At 42.5% G+C, this 26,281-nt stretch overlaps 1 protein-coding gene across 1 annotated transcript in view; it reads left to right on the top strand.

The window, feature by feature from the left end:
* The window catches only part of LOC112255187 (low-density lipoprotein receptor-related protein 1B), a 112,025-nt gene that overhangs the window by 71,420 nt on the left and 14,324 nt on the right, over nt 1–26,281 (top strand). The window contains exons 56-68 of the mRNA XM_042324997.1: nt 1,414–1,659; nt 1,981–2,118; nt 3,598–3,735; nt 4,170–4,289; nt 4,571–4,812; nt 19,532–19,755; nt 19,997–20,103; nt 20,336–20,452; nt 22,120–22,293; nt 22,953–23,078; nt 23,540–23,704; nt 25,188–25,349; nt 25,696–25,870. Of these exons, the coding sequence (XP_042180931.1) occupies nt 1,414–1,659; nt 1,981–2,118; nt 3,598–3,735; nt 4,170–4,289; nt 4,571–4,812; nt 19,532–19,755; nt 19,997–20,103; nt 20,336–20,452; nt 22,120–22,293; nt 22,953–23,078; nt 23,540–23,704; nt 25,188–25,349; nt 25,696–25,870 (2,134 nt within the window). The remainder of the gene's footprint in view (nt 1–1,413; nt 1,660–1,980; nt 2,119–3,597; nt 3,736–4,169; nt 4,290–4,570; nt 4,813–19,531; nt 19,756–19,996; nt 20,104–20,335; nt 20,453–22,119; nt 22,294–22,952; nt 23,079–23,539; nt 23,705–25,187; nt 25,350–25,695; nt 25,871–26,281) is intronic.

Below are 26,281 nucleotides of genomic sequence, written 5' to 3'. Positions count from 1 at the left end.
ATTTCCACACAGTCACAGTAGTCGCAGCATTGCACTTGCAAAATGAACATGTAATAGATTGGCTAGTGTAACACACACACTGCACACTGATTGGACCGGCAAACGGTCAATCAACACAGGTTGGGTGAGCTAGTGAACAGATATATACAGTTCCAGTCAAAAGTTTGGACACACCTACTCATTCAAGGTTTCTCTTTATTTTTTGCTATTTTCTACATCGTAGAATAGTAGTGAAGACATCAACACTATCAAATAACACACATGGAATCATGCAGTTACAAAAAAGTGTTAAACAAATCAAAATCTATTTTATATTTGAGATTCTTCAAAGTAAGCCCCCCTTTGCCTTGATGACAGCTCAGCACACTCTTGGCAACCGTCTTCATGAGGTAGTCACCTGGAAAGCATTTCAATTAACAGGTGTGCCTTGTTAAAAGTTCATTTTTGGAAGTGCTATGAATGAACTGGCTGACATGAGGACCACCACAGGAAAGGAAGACCCAGAGGTACCTCTGCTGCAGAGGATAAATTATTTAGAGTTAACTGCACCTCAGATTGCAGCCCAAATAAATGCTTCACAGAGTTCAAGTAACAGACACATCTCAACATCAGCTGTTCAGAGGAGACTGCATGAATCAGGCCTTCATGGTTGAATTGCTGCAAAGTACTACTGACTACTACTACTGAAGGACACCAATAATAAGAAGAGACTTGCTTGGGCCAAGAAACACGAGCAATGGACATTAGACCGGTGGAAATCTGTCCTTTTGTCCGATGAGTCCAAATTTGAGATTTGGTGAAGCTGGTTGAGAGAATTCCAAGAATGTGCAAAGCGGTCATCAAGGCAAAGGGTGGCTTTTTTGAAGAATCTCAAATATATTTTGATTTGTTTAACACTTTTTTTTAGTCACTACATGATTCCATATGTCTTATTTCATAGTTTTGATGTCTTCACTATTATTCTACAATGTAAAAAATGAAGACGAATCCTGAACTGAGTAGGTGTGTCCAAACTTTTGACTGGTACTGTATGTGTATTTTTTTTAATTGACAGTTCTATTTGGGACTCGACTTGAGACTTGGACCTTGTGACTTGCTTGTGACTCAAATAATAGTGACTTGGTCCCATCTCTGATGTATTGAGTATTACTCTCCCAAGTGTAGGCCTGGTTACCTGGGGAAAAATCTTATTTATATATATATATATAAGACAAATATGATTTGTCCCCAAAATATGATTGTTTTTTTTTATTATATATATATATTTTTAAACATATTTAGGTGACCAATCATATTTTGGGGACAAATCATATTTAGTTCAAAAATCATATTTTTGTTGTAAAACTATTTTGGTGAAAAATCAGATTTAGGTGGGGAAAAAATGTGTTTCCTACTGTATTGTTTCTCTTGCAGCAGCCAACTCTTGCCTTGCGGATGAGTTTATCTGTACCAACACACTGTGTAAGCTTTACATCTGGGTGTGTGATGGAGAGGATGACTGTGGAGATAACTCTGATGAAGACTCTGACATGTGTGCTAAACTGCCGTGTCCACCGAGCAGACCCTACCGCTGTCGGAACGACAGGGTGTGTCTGCGCTCGGAGCAGGTGTGCAACGGAATCGACGACTGTGGGGACAACTCCGATGAAGACGATTGTGGTGAGTCCAATCATGTCTGCTAACTTTTGAACTTAATCATTCAGATGATCACAAAGAACCCAGAATCACAAAGCTCCTCGGTTTTGTCTACGTGTTTTATTTCACCTTTATTTTAGCAGGGAGTCTCATTAAGACCAATATCTATTTTACAAGGGAGTCCTGTACACACACACACACAAGTCCATCATTGTTGGTGTAAAAAATGAAAGCTGGAGATGGCAATAGCCTCGCTATGGTGTTGAAAACATGCCTGTTCTATCTTTGGCCCCATGGCTGTTACATTCTCCTTCTCCCCCTGGCTTGTCCTGTATCCTGGATCAGAAGATGTGATGCGGACCCCAAGGTCCTGTGGTAAGGTGGAGTTCACCTGCAGTAACCATCGCTGCGTCGCGCAGGAGCTGCAGTGTGACCTCTTCGATGACTGTGGAGACGGGGGCTCGGATGAACTCCACTGTAAAGGTGGTACGTGGCTTCTAAAGTCTCTCGCTCTTCGATGTTGACCTTTTGTTGACCTTTGTATCTCTCTTTCAAAATATCCCTCCCTCCATATCGATCTCACTCTGTCTTTGTCTCTCTCTTTATCGCGCTCGCTCTCTCTCACGCTCTCTCGCAGGCTCTCGCTCTCTCTCGCACGCTCTCTTTTGCTCTCGCTCTCTTTCGCTCTCTCGCTCTCTCGCTCGCTCTCTCTCCCGCTCGCTCTCTCTCCCGCTCGCTCTCTCTCCCGCTCGCTCTCTCTCCCGCTCACTCGCTCTCTCTCCCGCTCGCTCTCTCTCCCGCTCACTCGCTCTCTCTTGCTCGCTCGCTCTCTCGCTCTCTTGCACTCTCGCGCTCGCTCACTCGCACTCACTCTCTCGCTCTCTCGCACGCTCACTCTCTCGCACGCTCACTCTCTCGCTCTCTCGCACGCTCACTCTCGTGCTTTCTCCCTCGCTCTCTCGCACACTCACTCTCTCGCGCTTTCTCCCTCGCTCTCTCTCGCACTCTCTCCCTCGCTCTCACACACTCGCTCTCCCTCGCTCTCACGCACTCGCTCTCTCTCGCTCTCTCTCGCTCTCTCGCACTCACTCTCTCGCTCTCTCGCACGCTCTCTCTCTCGCACGTTCACTCTCTCGCACTCTCTCCCTCACTCTCTCGCACGCTCACTCTCTCGCACTCTCTCCCTCAATCTCTCCCTCGCTCTCTCCCTCGCTCTCTCCCTCGCTCTCTCTCTCCCTCACTTTCTGTCTCGCTCTCTCTCTCGCTCTCTCCCTCGCTTTCTGTATCTGTCTCTGTCTCTGTCTCTCCCCCTCTGTATATATCTGTCTCTCTCTCTATGTCTGTCTGTCTGTCTGTCTCTCTCTATCTGTCTCAGTTCAGTTCAGGTTCAGTCTCAGTACTCCCAAGAAATATTGTATAAGTAAGGAAGGAAGGAAGGCAGGATAAGTCCCACATAATCTTCCAAATAAATGCTCTCTCCTGGATCGAACATCCGGAACTAAAAACATAACTGAAATGCATAAAATCATGCATTTTGGGCACTGTCAGCTCTAACAACATCTGTGCACTCAGGGCATGTTTATTCCCAACACGTAGAGTACTCTATTTACAAAAGCTGAATGAGAGAGAAAAGTGGTGTACTGACTGTGCTAATGGATGTTTTTATTATTCAAATCACCATGTTACACTTTCAGTTTATTAATCAATGCACACTCTTAGAGAGAAAAATATATGAAAGGGTCCCCATAGGAGAACCCTTTTGAAGAACCCTTATTGGTTCCAGATAGAACCCTTTTGGGTCCCATGTAGAAACCAAAAAACGGTTTTACCTGGAACCAATAAAGGTTCTTCTATGGGGACAGCCGAAGAACCCTTTTGGAACCCTTTTTTCTAAGAGTGCACAAACAGCATCCAACTTACACCATATGTGATGCGTTATTGTGATGTCCATATGTTATACAGTGGTTTCCAAGGAAGGGGTATGTGGAGAGAGAGTGGGTCTATGTGGAGATGACGCATTCTGCAATAATACAGGAGCCGATTCCCTCTGTCAGTGCAAGGCTGGCTTTCAGAGGAGCCAGACGACGAGGCAGTGTGAAGGTACAGCACAGCGGTGGCGCCGCTTTTTTATCTTCTCCGTCTCGTGGTTTTTATTTTGCATTCATTTGCCGCTAAGAGTTTGAACTGTTAAGTTGCCATTCAAATAGAGAGCAGACGGCAAGAAGGCCCCACTTTACGGTACATGCGCCATCGCGTCAAGTCTGTCGTTATCACGGCAGAAAAGCTCTGATTGCCATTGTCCAGTGGTCAGGAGCTATGTGTAGCGTATCTATACTCTGCCTGTTCTTTCTTTTTGATAAATGTGTTGGGCTGGTTTTAGATATGAACTGTCAAAGATAGAATTCGTACTACTCCTAAGAGGTTATCTCTTTTATATTCAAGGACAGAGCTCAGACAGCGTTGTGACGGAACCTCTTTTAATCATTTACGGCTGTATGGAAATTATAACCCTTTATTCTTTATCTATTTCTCAGAGATCAATGAATGCCTTCAGTTTGGCATGTGTTCTCACTACTGCACCAATACCAAAGGATCCTTCAAATGCACATGTGACCGTAACTTTAAAGAAATCGATGGTGAATGCATAACCAAAGGTAAGAGCTTACCATTACTATTTTGATTACACATACAGTACATAATCAAGCGCATGACAATTTGAAATTCACACATCACATCAAAATTCGACTTAATTAGGCTTGAACAATTATGCATCACAATTATTCTGATTGCTACGATCGGTTTTGGTTGTAATATGCTAGGTGTGGAGCAGCTACGTGGAATATGCTTATTGTATTGTAACCTGGAAGGTACACTCTTTTCATTTATATTATTTCCTTTGTGTTTTTTCTTCTACCTTAATGAACTCGACGGGCAGGACCAGAGGATCAAGTGCTCTACGTTGCTAATGACACTGAAATCCGAAGTTTTGTCTATCCGTTTAAGCAGAGCCACGGACAGAAGCTGCATGCTCGCATCGAGGACAATGCTAAAATCATTGGGATGGACGCTCTCTTTCACCGACACAAGTTTGTCTGGGCCACACAGTTTAACCCTGGTGGAATGTTTTACAAAGACATCGTAGACAGAAGTCTCACCAAGTCAAATAGCGGAATCATAGTAAGTAAAGGGTTTGACTGGGCTAGAGGTGGAGGGTTATTACTTATTATTAACTGGGTGGTTCAAGTCCTGAATGCTGATTGGCTGAAAGCCGAGGTATATTAGACCGTATACACTCTAAACATGCTCCCAACAATTCAAATAGCGGAATCATAGTAAGTAAAGGGTTTGAGTGGGCTAGAGGTGTTTGGGTTATTACTTAATGTAATAATTGTTATTACTGTATCTGAATGTTGTGTATTTTATCTGTTAAATCACACTCTAAATATGCTCCCAACAATTTGGCTGTAACCGTTAAATTGTTGGGAGCATCATTTAGTGTGCGGCTTTCTTTATTATTTATACAGTTTCCCCTCAGTCAGCACCTCTATAAACATTTTTTGGGTTGGAATTAACATATTAATCTGTTACATATTAACAGTGTTGGGATTAGTTACTTGAAAAGGTAATATATTACTTTCTGTGGAAAGTAATGCATCATATTACTCATTATAGTACTTTGTGATACTTTCACGAAAATAAATACCAAAATCTCGCAGTTTGTTTGACAGTCGGAGGGAGCAAGGCGAGCCATTCACGTTCTATCAAAGATAGGCTACTTACTAACTCAGGTTTGATCACTAATGTCTCCATTCATCTATGGTGATGCTTTACTTTTTTGTTGTGAACAATAATTGTTTTGTTTTTCTTGCATGCCCTACACAATTACCTTTTCAAGATACAATACATACTAATATGTCCAGGAGGAAAACAAACCAACAAGATGTAAACCCAGAACAAAAACATACAAATGAAAAAGAACAAAACCGATTCAAGACAAATATGTTTCAGTGGTTCCAAATTCAATCAGTCTATTCAAATGTTATTCTCAAAGGCTACCAACCCAGAGCCACATAGGAAAACAAATGGTTTAAAAAGACAGAGAAGGACAATGCTATCTCCCATCCGCAAGACCAAACATTGTTGTTAAATGCAAGTGGGATATAGCATAGCATGTGACCAATTGACCAGAGTTTCGGGCTTGGACCCACACAGTCTGGCAGTGGCTCTTTCCAGCTGTGTAATGTCCAAATACATAAGCAACCAAAATCTGCAAAGGGCAATACCCAGTTCAAACCAATTCCTTACACCATGCCCAGACCACACCATACGCGATCACGACACGCAGGTTGAAATATCAAAACAAACTTTGAACCAATTATATTTATTTGGGGACAGGTCAAAAAACATTAAACATTTATGGCAATATAGCTATCTGGCTTGCAGTTGCTAGCTAATTTGTCCTATTTAGCTAGCTTGCTGTTACTAGCTAATTTGTCTTGGGATATAAATGTTGAGTTATTATTTTACCTGAAATGCACAAGGTCCTCTATTCCAAAGTCAACCGTTTCTAGTCATCTCTCCTCCCTTCAGGGTTTTTCTTCTTTGGACTTTATATGGCGATTGGCATCTAACTTTCATAGTATTACCATGATGACCGACCGACCTCAGTTCATATTTCAACCACCCACGTGGGTATAACCAATGAGTAGAGGGCATGTGGGTATCTGCTTCTATAAACCAATGAGGAGACAGGAGAGGCAGGACTTGCACCGTGTTCAGCGTCACAAATAGAACTGACTTCTATTTTAGCACTTGGCAACGCAGACGCTTCTTGGCACACACGAGCAGTACGGGTGCAATGATTGAGTAACATGTATGTGTACATTTATTTTGCAACGCGAGGGCATGCGACGCGGGTTTTTTTGCCTGCTGTTATTGCAGCCATAACAATCCGCTTCTGTTGATAAGAAAGTGAAATGCTAGGGTTTACAACCAAGCAAGAGGAGGGATGGGCCTTGCAGGTACGTTCCTGCCTTGTTAATATTTTAAATGTTATACAACATGAACCCAAAGAGTTTTCTTCACTGGTACACAGCTCCAAAACCTCATGCATATAATTGCCCACCTCAGATTGGGTACATTTATTGCATCAATTAGTTCAATAAAGAGTGGTACCCTGGTTTTTGGTCCTGTAGGTTTTCAACACTGTATGGAGTCTGAGATAAAAAAAATAAAAAATATATTTTAAAAAGTGGAAGAAGCAGGGAGGGAATATTACTTTTTCCGATCTTGAACGAAACCCTTACAGGTTGAAGATATCCTTCAAAACATGATTACCTTGGAGGGAGGGAAGTTAAAGGGCATAGAGCCTGATAAAAGAAAATTGTTATTGCAAATAGGAGATATCTCATGAAAATTACAAGTTGTGCCCGGATAATTATTAATTTGGTATCAAAACAGTCTGTGTTTTTTGCAATAGATCCCATAAAAGATGAGGCAGTATTTTGATTTATCGCAGAAGAAGGAAGGTCCTGAATTCTAATTGGGTGAGACTTGGCCTCCTCTATTTTCCGCAAAGGCACTTCAAGCCAAATACTCAGTGACAGCTGAAATGCCTAATAGTAGAGTTTAATGTTGGGTAGAGCGAGCCCTTCAACATTTTTTGGGACTTAGCAAAGTGGAGAAACTAATTCTAGGACGTTTCCTATTCGAAAAAGAAGTATGTGGACACCCCTTCAAATGAGTGGATTCGGCTATTTCCATTACTGACAGATGTATAAAATCGAGCCCACAGCAATGCAATCTCCGTACACAAACATTGGCACTAAAATAGCCTTACAGAAGAGCTCAGTGACCTTAAACATGATACCTTCATAAGATGCCACCTTTCCAACTAGTCAGTCAATTTTCTGCCCAGTTAGAGCTGTCCCGGTCAACTGTAAGTGCTGTTATTGTGAAACGTAAATGTCTAGGAGCAACAACGGCTCAGCCACAAACTGGTAGGCCACACAAGCTCACAGAATGGGACCGCCAAGTGCTGAAGTGCGTAGCGTGTAAAAATGGTCTGTCTTCGGTTGCAAAACTCACTACCGAGTTCCAACTGCCTCCGGAACCAACGTCAGCGCAATAACTGTTTGTCAGGACCTTCATGAAATGGGTTTGCATGGCCGAGCAGCTGCACAAAAGCCTAAGATCACCATGCGCAATGCCAAGCGTCGGCTGGAGTGGTGTGAAGCTCGTCGCCATTGGACTCTGGAGCAGTGGAAATGCGTTCTCTGGATTGATGAATCGCGCTTCACCATCTGGCAGTCCGACGGACGAATCTGGGTTTGGCGAATGCCAGGAGAAGGCTACCTGCCAGAATGCACAGTGCCAACTGTAAAGTTTGGTGGAGGAGGAATAATGGTCTGGGGCTGTTTTTCAAGGTTTGGGCTAGGCCCCTTAGTTCCACTGAGGGGAAATCTTAACGCTACAGCATACAATTACATTCTAGACGATTCTGTGCTTCCAACTTTGCGGCAACAGTTTAGGGAAGGCCCTTTCCTGTTTCAGCATGACAATGCCCTCATGCTCAAAGCGAGGTCCATACAGAAATGGTTTGTCGAGATCAGTGTGGAAGAACTTGACTGGCCTGCACAAAGCTCTTACCTCAAAAAAACTTTTGGGGTGAATTGGAATGCCAACTGCGAGCCAGGCCTAATTGTCCAACATCAGTGCCTAACCTCACTAATGCTCTTGTGGCTGAATGGAAGCAAGTCCCATCTAGTGGAAAGCCTTCCCAGAAGAGTGGAGGCTGTTTATAGCAGCAAAGGGGGGACCAACTCCAAATTAATGCCAATGATTTTTAGATGTTCGACGAGCAGGTGTACACATACTTTTGGTCAAGTAGTGCATACCTATGTCCTTAAAGAGTGAAGTTGGGGGAGGAAGTGAATTAATACTGGGGAGTACATTCATTTGAGTAAGCAAAACCTCAATATCTTAACTTCTTGCGTCGAGCAAACCCGTATCCGGGAGCGTAATCATAGCCTCAAGCTCATTACCATAACGCAACGTTAACTATTCATGAAAATCGCAAATGAAATGAAAGAAATATATTCACTCACAAGCTTAGCCTTTTGTTAACAACACTGTCATTTCAGATTTTCAAAATATGCTTTTCAACCATAGCTACACAAGCATTTGTGTAAGAGTATTGATAGCTAGCATAGCATTAAGCCTAGCATTCAGCAGGCAACATTTTCACAAAAACAAGAAAAGCATCCAAATAAAATAATTTACCTTTGAAGAACTTCGGAAGTTTTCAATGAGGAGACTCTCAGTTAGATAGCAAATGTTCATTTTTTCCAAAAAGATTCTTTGTGTAGGAGAAATCGCTCCGTTTTGTTCATCACGTTTGTCTAAGAAAAAACCCAGAAAATTCAGTCATTACAACGCCTAACTTTTTTCCAAATTAACTCTATAAAATCAACAGAAACATGGCAAACGTTGTTTAGAATCAATCCTCAAGGTGTTTTTCACATATCTATTCGATGATAAATCATTCGTGGCAGTTGGGTTTCTCCTCAGAAGCAAATGGAAAAATACACGCAGCTGGAGATTACGCAATAATTGCAACGGAGGACACCAAGCGAGCACCTGGTAGATTTAGTGTAAAATGGTCAATCTTCCAATGATATGCCTACAAATATGTCATAATGCTGCAGACACCTTGGGGAAACTACAGAAAGTGTATGCTCATTCCTGGCGCATTCACAGCCATATAAGGAGACATTGGAACACAGCGCCTTCAAAATCTGGGGCACTTCCTGTTTGAAATTTCATCATGGTTTCGCCTGTAGCATCAGTTCTGTGGCACTCACAGATAATAACTTTGCAGTTTTGGAAACGTCAGTGTTTTCTTTCCAAAGCTGTCAATTATATGCATAGTCGAGCATCTTTTCGTGACAAAATATCTTGTTTAAAACGGGAATGTTTTTTTTATCCAAAAATTAAAAGAGCTCCCCCTATATCGAAGAAGTTAAAGAGTAACACGAAGTGGAGACCATCTACTGTACTTAGATCTTTATTTTCTCCAATGTTGCACTGAAATTCTCATGAACCATGACTTTCAAATTGGATCGAATTGAAATGCCCAGTTATGTAAATCCCTTATTTTCTAAAGTGATAGGTAAAGAGGGTAATGTGACTTGTTTGGCTGTGGGGTTAGAGGCATTTAGATCATTTTATAGCCAGAGAAGGAGCCAAATTATTTTATAGAGGTCAAGTGGGGTGGCAGGGTAGCCTAGTGGTTAGAGAGTTGGACTAATAACCGAAAGGTTGCAAGTTCAAATCCCTGAGCTGACAAGGTACAAATCTGTTGTTCTGCCCCTGAACAGGCAGTTAACCCACTGTTCCTAGGCTGTCATTGAAAATAAGAATGTGTTCTTAACTGACTTGCCTAGTTAAATAAAGGTAAAATAAAAAGTATGTGTGATATACAATGCATTCAGAAATAATTTGGACCACTTGTCTTTTTCCACATTGTTACATATCAGCGTTATTCTAAAATTGATTAAATAGTTTTTATTCCTCATCAATCTACACAATACAAGGTTTTTAGAAATTTTTGCAAATTGATAAAAAATTGAAAACTCAGTATTTGTTGAAGCACCTTTGGCAGCAATTACAGTCTTGAGTCTTCTTGGGTATGACACTGCAAGCTTGGCACATCTGTATTTGGTAGTTTCTCCCATTCTTCTCTGCAGATCCTCTCAAGCTCTGTTAGCTATTTTCATCTCTCTCCAGAGATGTTTGATCGGATTCAAGTCTGGGCTCTGGCTGGGCCACTCAAGGACATTCAGAGACTTGTCCCAAAGCTACTCCTGCAATTTCTTGGCTGTGTGCTTAGGTTTGTTGTCCTGTTGAAAGGTGAACCTTTGCCCCAGTCTGAGGTCCTGCGCACTCTGGAGCAGGTTTTCACCAAGGATCTCTCTGTACTTTGCCCCGTTCATCTTTGCCTCGATCCTGAATAGTCTCTCAGACCTTGACGCTGAAAAACGTTTCCACAGCATCATGCTGCCATCACCATGCTTCACTGTAGGGATGGTGCCAGGTTTCCTTCAGACGTGACAAGTTCAATCTTGGTTTCATCAGACCAGAGAATCTTGTTTCTCATGGTCTGATAGTCTTAAGGTGCCTTTTGGCAAACTCCAAGCGGGCTGTCATGTCCCTTTTACTGAGGATTTGCTTCCATCTGGCCACTCTACCATAAAGGCCTGATTGGTGGAGTGCTGCAGAGGAATTCTGGAGCTTTATCAGAGTGACCATTGGGTTCTTGGTCCCCTCCCTGACCAAGGCCCTTCTCCCCCGATTACTCAGTTTGTCCAAGCGGCCAGCTCTAAGAATAATCTTGGTGGTTCCAAACTTCTTTCATTTAAGAATGATGGAGGCCACTGTGTTCATGGGGACCTTCAATGCTGCAGACATTTTTTTGGTACCCTTCCCCAGATATGTGCCTCGAAACAATCCTGTCTTGGAGCTCTACAGACAATTCCTTTGACCTCATGGCTTGGTTTTTGCTCTGACAAGCACTGTCAACTGTGGGACGTTTATACAGTGGCTTGAGAAAGTATTCACCCCCTTGGCATTTTTCCTATTTTGTTGACATACAACCTGGAATTAAAATTGATTTTGGGGGGAGAGGGGTTGTATCATTTTATTGACACAACATGCCTACCACTTTGAAGCTGCAAAATATTTGTTTTTGTGAAACAAACAAGAAATAAAAACAGAGAACTTGAGAGTGCATAACTATTCACCCCCGCCCCCCCCAAAGTCAATACTTTGTAGAGCCACCTTTTGCAGCAATTACAGATGCAAGTCTCTGAGGGTATGTCTCTGTAAGCTTGGCACATCTAGCCACTTTGATTTTTGCCCATTCTTCAAGGCAAAACTGCTCCAGATCCTTCAAGTTGGATGATTTCTGCTGGTGTACAGCAATCTTTAAGTTATACCAGAGATTCTCAATTGGATTGAGGTCTGGGCTTTGACTAGGCCATTCCAAGACATTTAAATGTTTCCCCTTAAACCACTTTAGCAGTATGCTTAGGGTCATTGTCCTGATGGAAGGTGAACCTCCATCCCAGTCTCAAATCTCTGGAAGACTGAAACAGGTTTCCCCCAAGAATTTCCCTGTATTTAGCGACATCCATCATTCCTTCAATTCTGACCAGTTTCCCAGTCCCTGGCGATGAAAACATCCCCACAGCATGATACTGCCACCGTCATGGATGGTGTTCTCGTGGTGATGGGAGGTGTTGGGTTTGCGCCAGATGTAGCGTTTTCCTTGATGGCCAAAAAGCTCCATTTTAGTCTCATCTGACCAGAGTACCTTCTTTCATATGTTTGGGGAGTCTCCCACATGCCTTTTGGCAAATACCAAACGTGTTTGCTTATTTTTTTCTTTAAGCAATGGCTTTCTTCTGGCCACGCTTCCATAAAGCCCAGCTCCGTGGAGTGTCCAACTTTAAGTGGTCCTATGGACAGATATTCCAATCTCCGCTGTGCAGCTTTGCAGCTCCTTCAGGGTTATCTTCTGTCTCTTTGTTGCCTCTCTGACGAATGCCCTCCTTGCCTGGTCTGTGAGTTTTGGTGGGCGGCCCTCTCTTGGCAGGTTTGTTGTGGTGCCATATTCTTTCCATGTTTTAATAAAGGATATAATGGTGCTCCATGGGATGTTCAAAGTTAATGAGATTTTTTTTATACCCCAACCCTGATTTGTACTTCTCCATAACTTTGTCCCTGACCTGTTTGGAGAGCTCCTTGGTCTTCATAGTGCCACTATCTTGGTGGTGACTCTGGGGCCTTTTAGAACAGGTGTATACAGTTGAAGTCGGAAGTTTACATACACTTATGTTGGAGTCATTAAAAATCACTCCACAAATGTCTTATTCGCAACCTATATTTTTAGCAAGTCGGTTAGGACATCTACTTTGTGCATGATACAAGTCATTTTTCCAACAATTGTTTACAGACAGATTATATCACTTACAATTCACTGTATCACAATTCCAGTGGGTCAGAAGTTTACCTACACTAAGTTGACTGTGCCTTTTAAACAGCTTGGAAAATTCCAGAAAATGATGTCATGGCTTTAGAAGCTTCTTCTTCTAATTGACATAATTTGAGACAATTGGAGGTGTACCTGTAGATGTATTTTCAAGGCCTACCTTCAAACTCTGTGCATCTTTGCTTGACATCATGGGAAATGAAAATAAATCAGCCGACACCTCAGAAAAACAAGTGTAGACCTCCACAAGTCTGGTTCATCCTTGGGATCAATTTCCAAATGCCTGAAGGTACCACGTTCATCTGTACAGACAATCGTACGCAAGTATAAACACCATTGAACCATGAAGCCGTCATACCGCTCAGGAAGGAGACACGTTCTGTCTCCTAGAGATGAATGTACTTTGGTGCAAAAAGTGCAAATCAATCGCAGAACAACAGCAAAGGACCTTGTGAAGATGCTGGAGGAAACAGGTTCAAAAGTATCTATATCCACAGTAAAACAAGTCCTATAATGACATAACCTGAAAGGCCGCTCAGCAAGAAAGAAGCCACTGCTCCAAAATCACCATTAAGATGCCAGACTACGGTTTGCAACTGAACATGTGGACAAAGATCGTTCTTTTTGGAGAAAATTCAAGCCTATAGAAAATTTGTGGTCAGAACTGAAAAAGCGTGTGCAAGCAAGGAGGCCTACAAACCTGACTTAGTTACACCAGCTCTGTCAGGAGGAATGGGCCAAAATTCACCCAACGTATTGTGGGAAGCCTGTGTAAGGCTACCCTAAATGTTTGACCCAAGTTAAACAATTTAAAGGCAATGCTACCAAATACTAATTGACTGTATGTAAACTTCTGACACACTGGGAATGCGATGAAATTCTCTCTACTATTATTCTGTCATTTCACATTCTTAAAATAAAGTGGTGATCCTAACTGATCTAAGACAGGACATATTTAATAGGATTAAACGTCAGGAATTATGAAAAACTGAGTTTAAATGTATTTGGCTAAGGTGTATGTAAACCTCCGACTTCAACTGTATATACTCAGATCATGTGACACTTAGATTGCACACAGGTTTACTTTATTTAACATAATTATGTGACTTCCGAAGGTAATTGGTTCCACCAGATCTTATTTAGTGGCTTCATAGCAAAGTGGTGTGAATACATATGCACGCACCACTTTTCCATTTTTTTACATATATTTTTTAAAGTTTTTTTTTTCATTTCACTTCACAAATGTGGAGTATTTTGTGTATGTCCATTACATGAAGTCCAAATTAAAATGCATTTAAATTACAGTTTGTAATGAATTAAAATAGGAAAAACGCCAAAGGGGCTGAATACTTTTGCAAGGTACTGTATAGACAAGCACTGTATGTGCCTTTCCAAATCATGTACAATCAATAGAATTGACCATAGGTGGACACCAATCAAGTTGTAGAAACATCTCAAGAATGATCAATGCAAACAGGATGCACCTGAGCTCAATTTCAAATCACATAGCAAATGGTCTGAATACTCATGTAAATAAGGTATTTCTGTGTTTATTTTTCATAAATTTGCACACATTTCTAAAAACCGGTTTGCTTTTTCATTGTGGGGTATTGTGTGTAGATTGATGTGGGAAAAAAATTGTAATCAATTTTAGAAAGAGGCTGTAATGTAGCAAAATGTGGAAAAAGTCAAGGGGTCAGAATTCTTTCCGAATGCACTGTAGAATTAGAGACATCGGACAAATAGAGTAAGATATCATCAGCATGCAGGGAGATATGGTGGACTGTCTCTTTGATCGTAATAGGCTAAATGTTCATATTTTGCAAAATGGGCTAGCAGTTCTAATTAAAGTGGAAATAGGCTCAGAGAACAACCCTGCCATGTGCATCTTTGTAGGACAATCTCTGGAGCAGTGGAATGGCCAGTCTGGACACTGGGAGTGGGGCCTGTGTATAAGGTGCTGGCCATATTATACTGAAAAAAAATACAAGCACAACAATTTCAATGATTTTACTGAGTAACAGTTCATATAAGAAATCAATCAAGTGAAATAAATCCATTAGGCCCTAATCTATGGACTTCACTTGACTGGGCAGGGGCACAGCCATGGGTGGGGCTGGGAGGGCATAGGCCCACCCACTGGGGAGCCAGGCCCAGCCAATCAAAATTAGTTTTATTACAGACAGAATTACTGTCAGGGTGATCTGTGGCATTGTTTTCTGTGACAAAACTGCACATTTTATAACTTTACATGTTCTGTTTTTATTTTTGTTCAATATAATTAATGATGACCCGAAGCCAACATGTTCCAAAACAGCCTATTCCACACAGTCAAACACCTTATCTGCATCTAATGAGAGGACATCGTAAGCTTGTGATTGAGAAGCGGCGGAGTCTGTAATATGGAATATGAATCCTGATTGGTCAGAATTAACCAATGATGATATGCAGGTCTCTAGTCTTTTTGACAAGACCTTCACAAGGAGTTTAAAATCGCATTTCAAATTGATAAGGGCCTGTAGCTTGGACAATCAAGTGGGTCCTTGACACCTTTCAATAGCAAGGAAATAATTGCTGTTCTTTTGGTCCCTATGGAATGTCCCAATCTCCAGCGAGTGGTTGATTGAGTCTAGAAATACAGATCCGACTAAATCCCACACAGCCAACAATAATTCAGGAGGGATTGACTTGGATTTTGACATTGAATCTAAGGCCGTCTTCAGTCCTGCCAAGGGGATGAGGGCATCTAATAGACTGACTTGATTAACCTCTACGGGATCGCGCCCCCCAGTTTAAACGCCCGCTGTGACTGCCCCTCCACCCCTCCCATCTAAATGTGTGGTGAGTGTCATTTCTGTAGGGAAGCTAATTATCCATAATTTATGACATTCCTGGGTGTGTGTAAACTTAAATTTGTATTACCATATAATGTTTGTATGTTCTCTATAGCTATGTACTTGAAAATGTATCAATTGACCAATTCGGCACATTTGGGCAGACTTGATACAACATCTTGAACAGTAATTCAATGGTTCATTGGATCAGTCTAAAACTTTGCACATACACTGCTGCTTTCTAGTGGCCATAATGCAAATTACGCCTAGACTCCTAAGTGATATCATGGCCTTTCTCTTGCATTTCAAAGATGATGGAACAAAACATTTTCTTTAAACGCATGTTTCTTTCTTTGTATTATCTTTTACCAGATCGAATGTGTTATATTCTCCTACATTCATTTCACATTTCCAAACTTCAAAGTGTTTCCTTTCAAATGGTTTCAAGAATATGCATATCCTTGCTTCAGGTCCTGAGCTACAGGCAGTTAGATTTGGACATGTCATTTTAGGCGAAATGTTTAAAAAGGGTCCGATCCTTAAGAGGTTTTTAAGAGAAAGGGAAGGAAGTTCCTAGGAATTAAAAAGGACAACATCTTCCTAGAGTCTTTAGGAAACTCAGAAGTATACAGATTGGAATAAAAAGTAATGAAAGTATGATTCATTTGGGAGGGAGGGGTACAAAGTTCACCGTTATTGTTCCTAATGACATCAATAGATGACAAATGTTCAGTTTGTGTCAGTTTCATTGCCAAGTGCCTACTCGGTCTATCCGCATTCTCATAGTCATTCTGTCTCGCTTTCAAATGCATAAATTCATCCCTAGAACTGGTCACCATCTTATTCTCCGTTGTAAATGTTACTTTCCATAATGTATGGGGGCCTACCCCTGGTTGTGCATAAACCTGTAAGAAATCACTCATGCCATTCAACATTTTGTTTAAGAATTCCCTACTGCCATTTCTTAAAACCTGTGAATCCTGGAGAAATCTCAGAATAAATCAATAATGGAGAATGGTCAGATAGCAGCATAGTTCAAATCTCTGCATGGGGATGTACATTTCAGAGAAACAGGGGAGGTGAAGAGAATCAATTTGTGAGAAAGACTGATGATGGGGCAGAAAATAAGATCATCTCTAGTATTAGGATTTGTTAGGTGCCAGGCATCCACAATGTTCAAGTCATCTAAAAAGGTCTTAATATAATTCCAAGGTGCCCGGAGTGCCAAGACGATATCACTGGTGGTATTAATTGTAGGATCTAGAGTCAAGTTAAAATCTCCCCCAAGGATGGTCACTGAGTCTGGGAAGTCTAACAATTTAGGCTTCGGGTCTTCAAAAAATGATTTATCATTTGGCGCAGAAATGGAAGACAAACATAATGTAGTGCCATTAATAGTAACAGAGGTATAACAATTCAGTTTATCAGTGTCTCCACCATAGACGCCCACCTTCATATTAAGATTAATATTCCTCTTAAGTACAATCATAGCACGTCTGAAATTGATTGATATCAGTGGCTTTCAAATAGCTCTGCTGTAGGAAGGTGAAATCAATATTTTTACGTTGTAAGTACTTTAAACAAGTTAAGACAAATCAAATCATGTCAAATTGTATTTGTCACATGCGCCGATTCAAACAAGTGTAGACCGTACAGTGAACTGCTTACTTTCAAGCCCTTAACAGGGCCCTTAGCAGGGCTTGAAATTTATTATGGACTACAAAGGGTAACCCAGCCACGAGCTGCCCAGTGACGGGAGTCTACCAGACGAGCTAAATGCCTTTTATGCTCGCTTCGAGGCTTGACCGTAAGGCGCTACAGAGGGTAGTGCGTACGGCCCAGTACATCACTGGGGCCAAGCTTCCTGCCATTCCAGTCACTCAAGTCAGAGACTGTTCTCTCTTCTACCGCACCGCAATCGGTACCGGAGCGCCAAGTCTCGGACCAGAAGGCTCCTTAACAGCTTCTACCCCCAAGCCATAAGACTGATGAACAATTAATGAAATGGCCACCCAGACTATTTACATTGACAACCCCCCCCCCCCTTTGTTTTTAGACTGCTGCTACTCACTGTTTATTATCTATGCATAATCACTTTACAAATTACCTCGACTGACCTGTAACCCAGCACATTAATTTGGTACCACTACCCCCTGTATATAGCCTCGTTATTGTTATGTAATTTTCTTGTTACTTTTTCTTAATTTTTTAAACTTGAGTTTATTTAGTGAATATTTTCTTAACCAACCACACAGTTAGAGAAATAGAGTTAAGGGCGTGTAAGTAAGCATTTCACGGTAAGGTCTACTTGTATTCGGCGCATGTGACAAATAAAATGTCCATTTGATATTAAAACCTTTTGGAAATACCTCACAGAAAATATCTGAAATTCTTTGTTATTTGTCCTGAATGTGCAGCCTTGAATATATCAAATTCGTTTTGATGGTAGCAATTCCAAGTTCCACACACTCATACGACAGCCGTGAGTGTAGCAAAGCGAGACAATTTCCTCAGAGGGTCTCTATACTACTTAACTGCTCTGCCTTTGAGACCAGAATAGAAGGGGACCTAACAGCCACTCAATATCTCTGACATTAATTGGTTTGATTTGAGCCCTGGGAAAGGGAGTGAAGGGGACAGAACACAGGAGCTGTGTGACTTCAAAGAGCACTGTAGCACTGATTTGACACTTGAACTGAAATTACACTATATATACAAAAGTATGTGGACACCCCTTCAAATTAGTGGATTTGGCTATTTCAGCCGCACCCATTGCTGACCGGTATATAAAATCAAGCACACAGCCATGCAATCTCCATATACAAGCATTTGTCAGTGGAATGGTCTTACTGAAGAGCTCAGTGACTTTCAATGTGGCCCTGTCATAGGATGCCACCTTTCTAACAAGTCAGTTTGTTAAATTTCTGCCCTCCGAGAGCTGCCCCAGTCAACTGTAAGTGCTGTTATTGTGAAGTGGAAACATCTAGGGGCAACAACGGCTCAGCCGCAAAGTCGTAGGCCACACAAGCCAATGGAACCAACGTCAGCACAGTAATTCTTTGTTGGGAGCTTCGTGAAATGGGTTTCCATGGCCGAGCAGCCGCACATAAGCCTAAGATCACCATGCGCAATGCCAAGCGTCAGCTGGAGTGGTGTAAAGATCGCCTCCTTTGGACTCTGGAGCAGTGGAAACATGTTTTCGGGAGTGATGAATCACGCTTCACCGTCTGGCAGTCCAACAGACGAATCTGGGTTTGGCGGATGCCAGGGGAATGCTACCTGCCCACTGCACAGTGCCAACTGTAAAGTATGGTGAAGGAGGAATAATGGTCTGGGACTGTTTTTCATGGTTCGGGCTAGGACCCTTAGTTCCAGTGAAGGGAAATCTTAACGCTACAGCACACTATGACAATCTAGACGATTGTGTGCTTCCAAGTTCCCCAGAATGGGGAAGGCTCTTTCTTGTTTCAGCATGACAACGCCCTTGTGGACAAAGCAAGGTCCATAAATAAATGGTTTGTCGAGATCGTTGTAGAAGAACTTGACTGACCTGCACAGAGCCCTGACCTCAACCCCATCAAACACCTTTGGGAGGAATTGGAAATCCGGCTGCGAGCCAGGCCTAATTGCCCAACATCCGTGCCCAACATCACTAATGCTCTTGTGGCTGAATGGAAGCAAGTCCCCTGCAGCAACGTTCCGACAGCTGGTGGAAAGCCTTCCCAGAAGAGTGGAGGCTGTTATAGCAGCAAAGGGGGGACCAACTCTATATTAATGCCCATGTTTTTGGAATGAGATGTTTGACGAGCTGGTGCCCACATACCTTTGGTCATGTATTGTATTTTGACAGAGAGAGCGAGAGAAAGGTAGAGAGAGAATGTGTGTGTGTGTGTGTGTGTGTGTGTGTGTGTGTGTGTGTGTGTGTGTGTGTCTACATGCTTTAAGCTTGTAAGTCAATGTCCAGGTAAGAGAGTCATGTCAGTAAACATGTAAACACATTCTTCTTCTCCAGTGTCCTGACTTCAGAAGGCCCAGGGATATATCTGCAGATTGGGTGACTGGCAACATCTACTGGACAGACCACTCCAGGATGCATTGGTTCAGCTACTACAACGCCCACTGGAGGAGGCTCAGATATTCCATCAACGTGGGCCAGCTGGCAGGGCTAAACTGCTCTCGTCTCATCACAGACATCGCCGGGGAGCCTTACTCTATCACTGTTAACCCGGCTCGAGGGTAAGATTAATCCTTACATTAATTACATTTTAGTCATTTAGCAGATGTTCTTATCAATTGACAATTAGTGCAATCAACTAAAGTTGGTAGGTAAAACAGCCACATATCAGATTGGCAATTTTGTGAATATATTTTCTCTTTGGGCAGATATACAACAAATTATGCCTGATCCTCTGCCCTGTCCTTATTACCTGCTATAATTACCTATTATTCCTTTACTTACTTCCTGTAATTCCTCTAGGATGATGTACTGGACAGTGGTAGGAGACCACTCCCACATCGAGGAGGCTGCCATGGATGGGTCTATGAGGAGAATCTTAGTGGAGAAGAACCTCAGGAGACCCAGTGGTAGGTGCTCTCGAACCTCTGGTCATGTGACATATAACAATACCTTCAGGAAGTACCCCTAAGCAGGAAATATGTATATTTATTTTCTACATATCATATCTATACTAATCAATATCCTGTTTCTTTTAGTGTCGAGTGATACATTTTGATAGAATGCAGCACCTGTCAGAAGCTAAGATTGCTGCACTTTACCACAGCTCATATAGAGTGACTAATATGTTTTACGTCACAGGACTTGCCATTGATTATTTCAACCAGCGTTTGTACTGGGCTGATACAGAGTTGTCTGTGATTGGGAGCGTTCGATTCGATGGATCGGACTCCGTGGTGGTGGTGAGCAGTGCACACGGTGAGCAAAGCACAGAAGACACGCGTGTCCTTAACCCTTTTTACACTCGTTGAAAATGTGCCTATGTGGATAGGGCTAAATTGAAATGTTTCCTACCGAAGAAATATGGAGAGCGTATGCATAACCATGGTAGCAATTAAAAGGGAACCGTTTGGAGATTATGGGAACGTTATTAGACTGAAGGCGATGACACAACAGTTCACCTAACACAAGACGGATCCAAACATTACACTGTTCATTTTATGGGCATTTTACAATTTTTGTTGATAACTAAATCTAAAAATGCTCTGGATAAATTCAGTAACATGAGAATATTCTTGGAACATTTGGGATAGGTGCAACATAAGACAAAAAAAATGACGGGTTTGAGTGAGAGGTTTTACTGGTGTTTCCGACTGGTCACACACCTCTCCAAAGTGTGCAGAGATCCTAAGTAATTTCAATGAAGTCAAATAACGATACGGTACTTTTTTTGAGCTCTGCTAGCTATCCCATTGAGGAATTAGAGCAAGCAGACTTTTACACAACTACTGTTCTTGTTTGTGCGATCCAAAAATGGTCCATTATAAATCATAATCTGGGTCAGATGGGCATGGTTGGTTGAAAGCTTGTTCTATTGCCAACATGACGAGCTAAATTATAAAATACGAGGCAATTCAGAGAAGCAAATCGTACATTTCAAACCGGGTATGACGCCATGTCATCTTGTAACTGTACATCAAACATAGTGATCATAAACGTTGACACTGTATATGACAATGAGTTCCATGATATGGAAATGTGAAGCGCGCATTTGGACTTACAGGTGTTCTGGCATCAAAGCAGTATTTTTTTTTATAACCCTCAACATCTCGTCTTTCAAAACACATTGATTCATCTTAATTTACAGCATTTCCCTCGCCCAAAAATGTGCTAAAGTTGCCCAATTAGCGGGAGGGATGGGGGAAACGTATCGTGTGTGGGTGCGCAAGTTCAGAGTGGCTGTCAGTAAAGAGCTTTGACGTCATGTACTGTATAGCATGTTACTGTACAGCCTGTAAAGCATGTTAATGTTACTGTACAGCCTGCATAGCATGTTAATGTTAGTGTACAGCCTGTATAGCATGTTAATGTTAGTGTACAGCCTGTATAGCATGTTAATGTTACTGTACAGCCTGCATAGCATGTTAATGTTACACAGCCTGTACATGTATACTGCATGTTAATGTTACTGTACAGCCTGTAAAGCATGTTAATGTTACTGTACAGCCTGCATAGCATGTTAATGTTAGTGTACAGCCTGTATAGCATGTTAATGTTAGTGTACAGCCTGTATAGCATGTTAATGTTACTGTACAGCCTGCATAGCATGTTAATGTTACTGTACAGCCACTTCTTTCCAATGTAGACGCTTATCAGTGTCCAAATCTGCCATTTTCAACTCGTATACAGGTACGAGTGTAAAGGGCTACTCTGCAGGCTGCATCTTCTTTAATTGTCCACTCCCTCAAGTTGTTGTCATTCTTATCAAATGCGCTCGGCGCGTCCCTTCAAGGGTGGAGGGTAGAGCAATAGAACATTTTGCTGAATATTATTTTATATTATTTGGAATTCAGATGAATTATTGAGGGTCCCATTTTCTCCCTTACTCGTCGTGTTACGGTTGTTTGCAATTGCTCTGTCCCAAGGTCTTTCCCAGCCTGTAAGGATTGATATCTTTGAGGACTATATCTATGGGATCGGGATGAGGAATGATGTCTTCCGGGTCCATAAGTATGGAAAACAGCCAATGGAACGGCTCCATCTGGGAGTAGAGAGACCCTCCATTATCTTGGTCCTCCACCGATTCAAACAGCAAGACGGTAGGATAACAATCACCTTAACAATCGCTTTCTCTTTCCCCATTCTCTCTCTCTCTCTCTCTCTCTCTCTCTCTCTCTCTCTCTGTCTCGCTCACTCTGTCTGTCTGTGTTTGTCTCTCTTTCTCTCCCCTGTCTCTCTCTCTCTCTCTGGCTCCCTTTCCTCTCCTATTCCCTCTCGCCAATGACTACTGGCAGTTGTTTGTTTACTGTCGTCTGGTTCTGTGGATGTTCTGTGAGAGTTGAATGGCAATGTAGTCATCTGTTTGGTGGGAACTGTACTGCATGCCTCTGTATGCCACTTCTGAGGGCCAGTTGAGGCCCTTCCTGATGCATCATTAGCCCTGGCTTCGGCCCAGAGGATCACACTGTTATTCCCTTTCAGTTTAACACAATCAAAAGGATCTCATGTTTGACTTTGAAAAGTTTGAGCCTTTCGTTATGACAGAACGGGATTTTCTCTTAGTGTGTGTCGTCTTGATATTCATTATTTTGTCCGTGTTACATAGTGTCAAATGAACAGACAAGCACAGAATACGCTCACTGCAACCAGCCGGGTCCACTCACACAACACAGTGGTAACAGTACACTGTCGTTTACGTACTGCACTCCACAAACTCACAGACCCTGCTTTCTAACCTTTGTCCCATTGGCCGTGTCAGTGTCCAATCCGTGTCTAAGGATGGGCTGTGATTTCCTGTGTCTGCTCAACCCTGCCGGAGCCAGCTGTTTCTGTCCTGAGGGGACCACGCTAATAAACAGGACCTGTAGGGACACCAACACTTCAGGTACAGTAGGACATCAATGTGTTGGGTGCAGTATGCCTACCTGTCAACCAGCTAGCTATTCAATGAGCAGGGACACTCAGTACAGTAGGCTGCAGGGACACTAGCATCCCAGGACAGTAGGCTACAGGGACACTAACCTCTCAGTACAGTAGGCTGCAGGGATACTAACATCTCAATAGAGTAGGTTGCAGGGACACTAACATCTCAGTGCAGTAGGCCTGGTCAACCTGCAATACTTTCATTTGATCCAACTGAGGTTGGATCTTTCAGATGCTGAGTAAATTGGAGTGAAAAGTGAAGGTACCATGCAAGCAGTCGTGCATAGAATAGTCAGTGAAGCCCATGTGAGTTCCAGCCTTTTACAAAGTTGAGTTAATCCACTCATTAGATATTAATGGGAGCAGGTCAAGGTTGCCATGGTTTCAATCTTAACACGTGGAGCCTACATCATTTGCTTTCAGGAGAGCTGTGTCGCCCCGCCTGTGAGAACGGAGGACGATGCATCACCAACGAGAAGGGGGAGCTGCGGTGCTACTGCTGGCCAAATTTCTCCGGGGAGCGCTGTGAAGTGAACCACTGTAAAAACTACTGTCAGAATGGGGGCACATGCTCTGGCTCTTCCATAGGTAAGCCCCTTCTGCTACGTGTGTGTGTGTGTGTGTGTGTGTGTGTGTGTGTGTGTGTGTGTGTGTGTGTGTGTGTGTGTGTGTGTGTGTGTGTGTGTGTGTGTGTGTGTGTGTGTGGCCATGCTCCCTGCTCTTCCACTGGGACCTCCAGGACAGGAGAGGGCGCTCATCCATCCGTGACTGTGGGAAATGAGAGTTGGGACCTGGTTGGGACCAAGGCCCCTGTCCTGACAGCCAATGATATCCTGCCCACAGATGCCAGTTCTGCTGCATGATTGATCATCTGCTTCTAAATAACCATCGCTCTACGTCACGTGTCAAACTTATTCCACGGAGGGCTGTGTCCCTGCAGGTTTTCATTCCCCCCCTGTACTAGGTGGATCAATTAAGGTCACTGATTAGCTAGGAACTCCCCACACCTGGTTGTCTAGATCTTAATTGGACACCAATGTAATGGAAATAACTCAAATCAGCAGACACTCCGTGGAATGAGTTTGAATCCCCTGCTTTATGTAGTTATTGATTGGACATTAGTGCATTTTTGTTTGTTTGTTGCCAGTGCCTCCTGTGTCAGGAAGCCATAGGAAAGTGCAGTGAAAATCTCTTAGTTTGACGACCCCTGAGAGATGTGAGCTGTAGATGTATCTGAAAACACAAGTATGTACGGCCCCCACGTTGGCATTGCATTAGCGGGGACGTCGACGGTAGCACCATGAATATGCAAGACACGCTTAATGCTGTGGCATTGCTATCCATTTTTGAACAGTTGTTAAAGCACATGAATGTCCCCAAAGTCCAGGTCCCCTGTTCCGTTACAGTAAATGAATAGTGAGGTTGTTATTTTCTCTCTCTCTCTCTCTCTCTCTCTCCAGAATAAACAATTGAGAGTGGAGATATAAATAAATGGCATGGGTCAAGCTCCTCTCTTTTCTTTCTCCTCTAAGGACATTTTTGGGAGGAGTTTGAAGCGAGGAAATGAGGTGGTCAAATATTCATGCGTGAAATAACAGTTAAATGTTAGTGTTGGCATGGCGATATCAATAACAACTTGCCTCTTAGCTGACAGATGGAACAGCGGGAGAAAGAACGTCAGACACACACACACCCACGCGAACACACACACACACAGTAAGTTTCTATTCATCCCAGTCAGAAGCGGGTAGCAGATGTTGTATTTCAGATGTAAGCTCTCCAAGCGGTCATTGGACCAGTGTGAAACTGGTTGAAATCCTTCCAGTGCAAATAGACATGGCTGTTTAGAAAACATTGGACCTTGGGACTCTCTTTGTGGGCATCACCTTTCTGTGTAATGTGAGAGATATCACATCTGCCTTGTATTTGCTTGCTTCTCCATTATGACGTTAGAAAGTGGACATGCTTGTGATTATTGTTATCAGCAACACCATTTTTTTGCCAATTTCTCTCTCTCTCTCTCTCTCTCTCTCTCTCTCTCTCTCTCTCTTTCTCTCTCTTTCTCTCTCAGGGAGACCTACATGTCGTTGTGCTGTGGGGTTCACAGGACCGGTCTGTGAGAGGAAGGTGTGTGATAACTACTGTCTGAATGGCGGCACCTGTGACGTCAGCAAGGGGAACCAGCCAGTGTGTCGCTGTATGGCAGAGTACACTGGGGAGCGTTGTCTCTACCGTGAGTCAGACACACACGAACACACAAAGATTTAACCTGTTTTATGACAAGCAATCAATCAATACTTCATGTTGCGTTCAGTCTCCGCAATGAGAAGAGAGGGGTTTGTGGTTTCCACCATTACCACAACACTAAAGATGAGTTGGGATATTTTGTTGGTCTCCTCCACCCTCTCCGTGGTGGTTTAAAATCAGTTTGATAGGAAAGTCACTCCAAAAGATACTTTCTTGCAACAGCTCAGTTTCAAGGGCTGAACAAATGGATGTTACGCCGATTGATACAGTGGAAGACCAGGAATGTAAACAGATGAAATAAATAAGCTTGTTTTTCTCCACCTTGGTTCCAGATATCTGCCATCACTTCTGTACCAATTCGAAGGCTTGTACTCTGTCGAGCAAGAGCCACGTGGAGTGTGTGTGCTCAACCAGATATGAGGGAGTGAAATGTGAAGTGGACAGATGCCTCCGGTGTCGAGGGGCACCGTGCATTGTCAACCCGGAGACAGACGACGTGTCCTGCAAGTAAGCGTCATCTGAGTAGATAGTCCAGATAGTATGACCATCTGTAAAGATGGACTATCAACAAACGATCTGTTGATGAGCAACTGCTTGCCAAGGTTAAGGTAAGAACAGGGGTTAGGATTAGTTTAGGGTTAGGATTAGTTTAGGGTTAGGATTTGTTTAGGGTTAGGATTAGTTTAGGGTTAGGATTAGTTTAGGGTTAGGAATAGTTTAGGGTTAGGATTAGTTTAGGGTTAGGATTAGTTTAGGGTTAGGATTAGTTTAGGGTTAGGATTAGTTTAGGGTTAGGATTAGGGTTTGATAGTTAGTTGACATGTTACTGATAGTCTGTGGATATCCAAACAATGTTACCGACTAGAATTACTAGAATGGAACTTTTGACTGATACTACTTATTGGTACACTCAATAAG

Source organism: Oncorhynchus tshawytscha, linkage group LG07 (assembly GCF_018296145.1).
Source record: "Oncorhynchus tshawytscha isolate Ot180627B linkage group LG07, Otsh_v2.0, whole genome shotgun sequence".
Taxonomy (NCBI): Eukaryota; Metazoa; Chordata; class Actinopteri; order Salmoniformes; family Salmonidae; genus Oncorhynchus; species Oncorhynchus tshawytscha.
The sequence above is the reverse complement of the archived record's forward strand: the minus strand, read 5'-3'. Positions and strand labels throughout refer to the sequence as shown.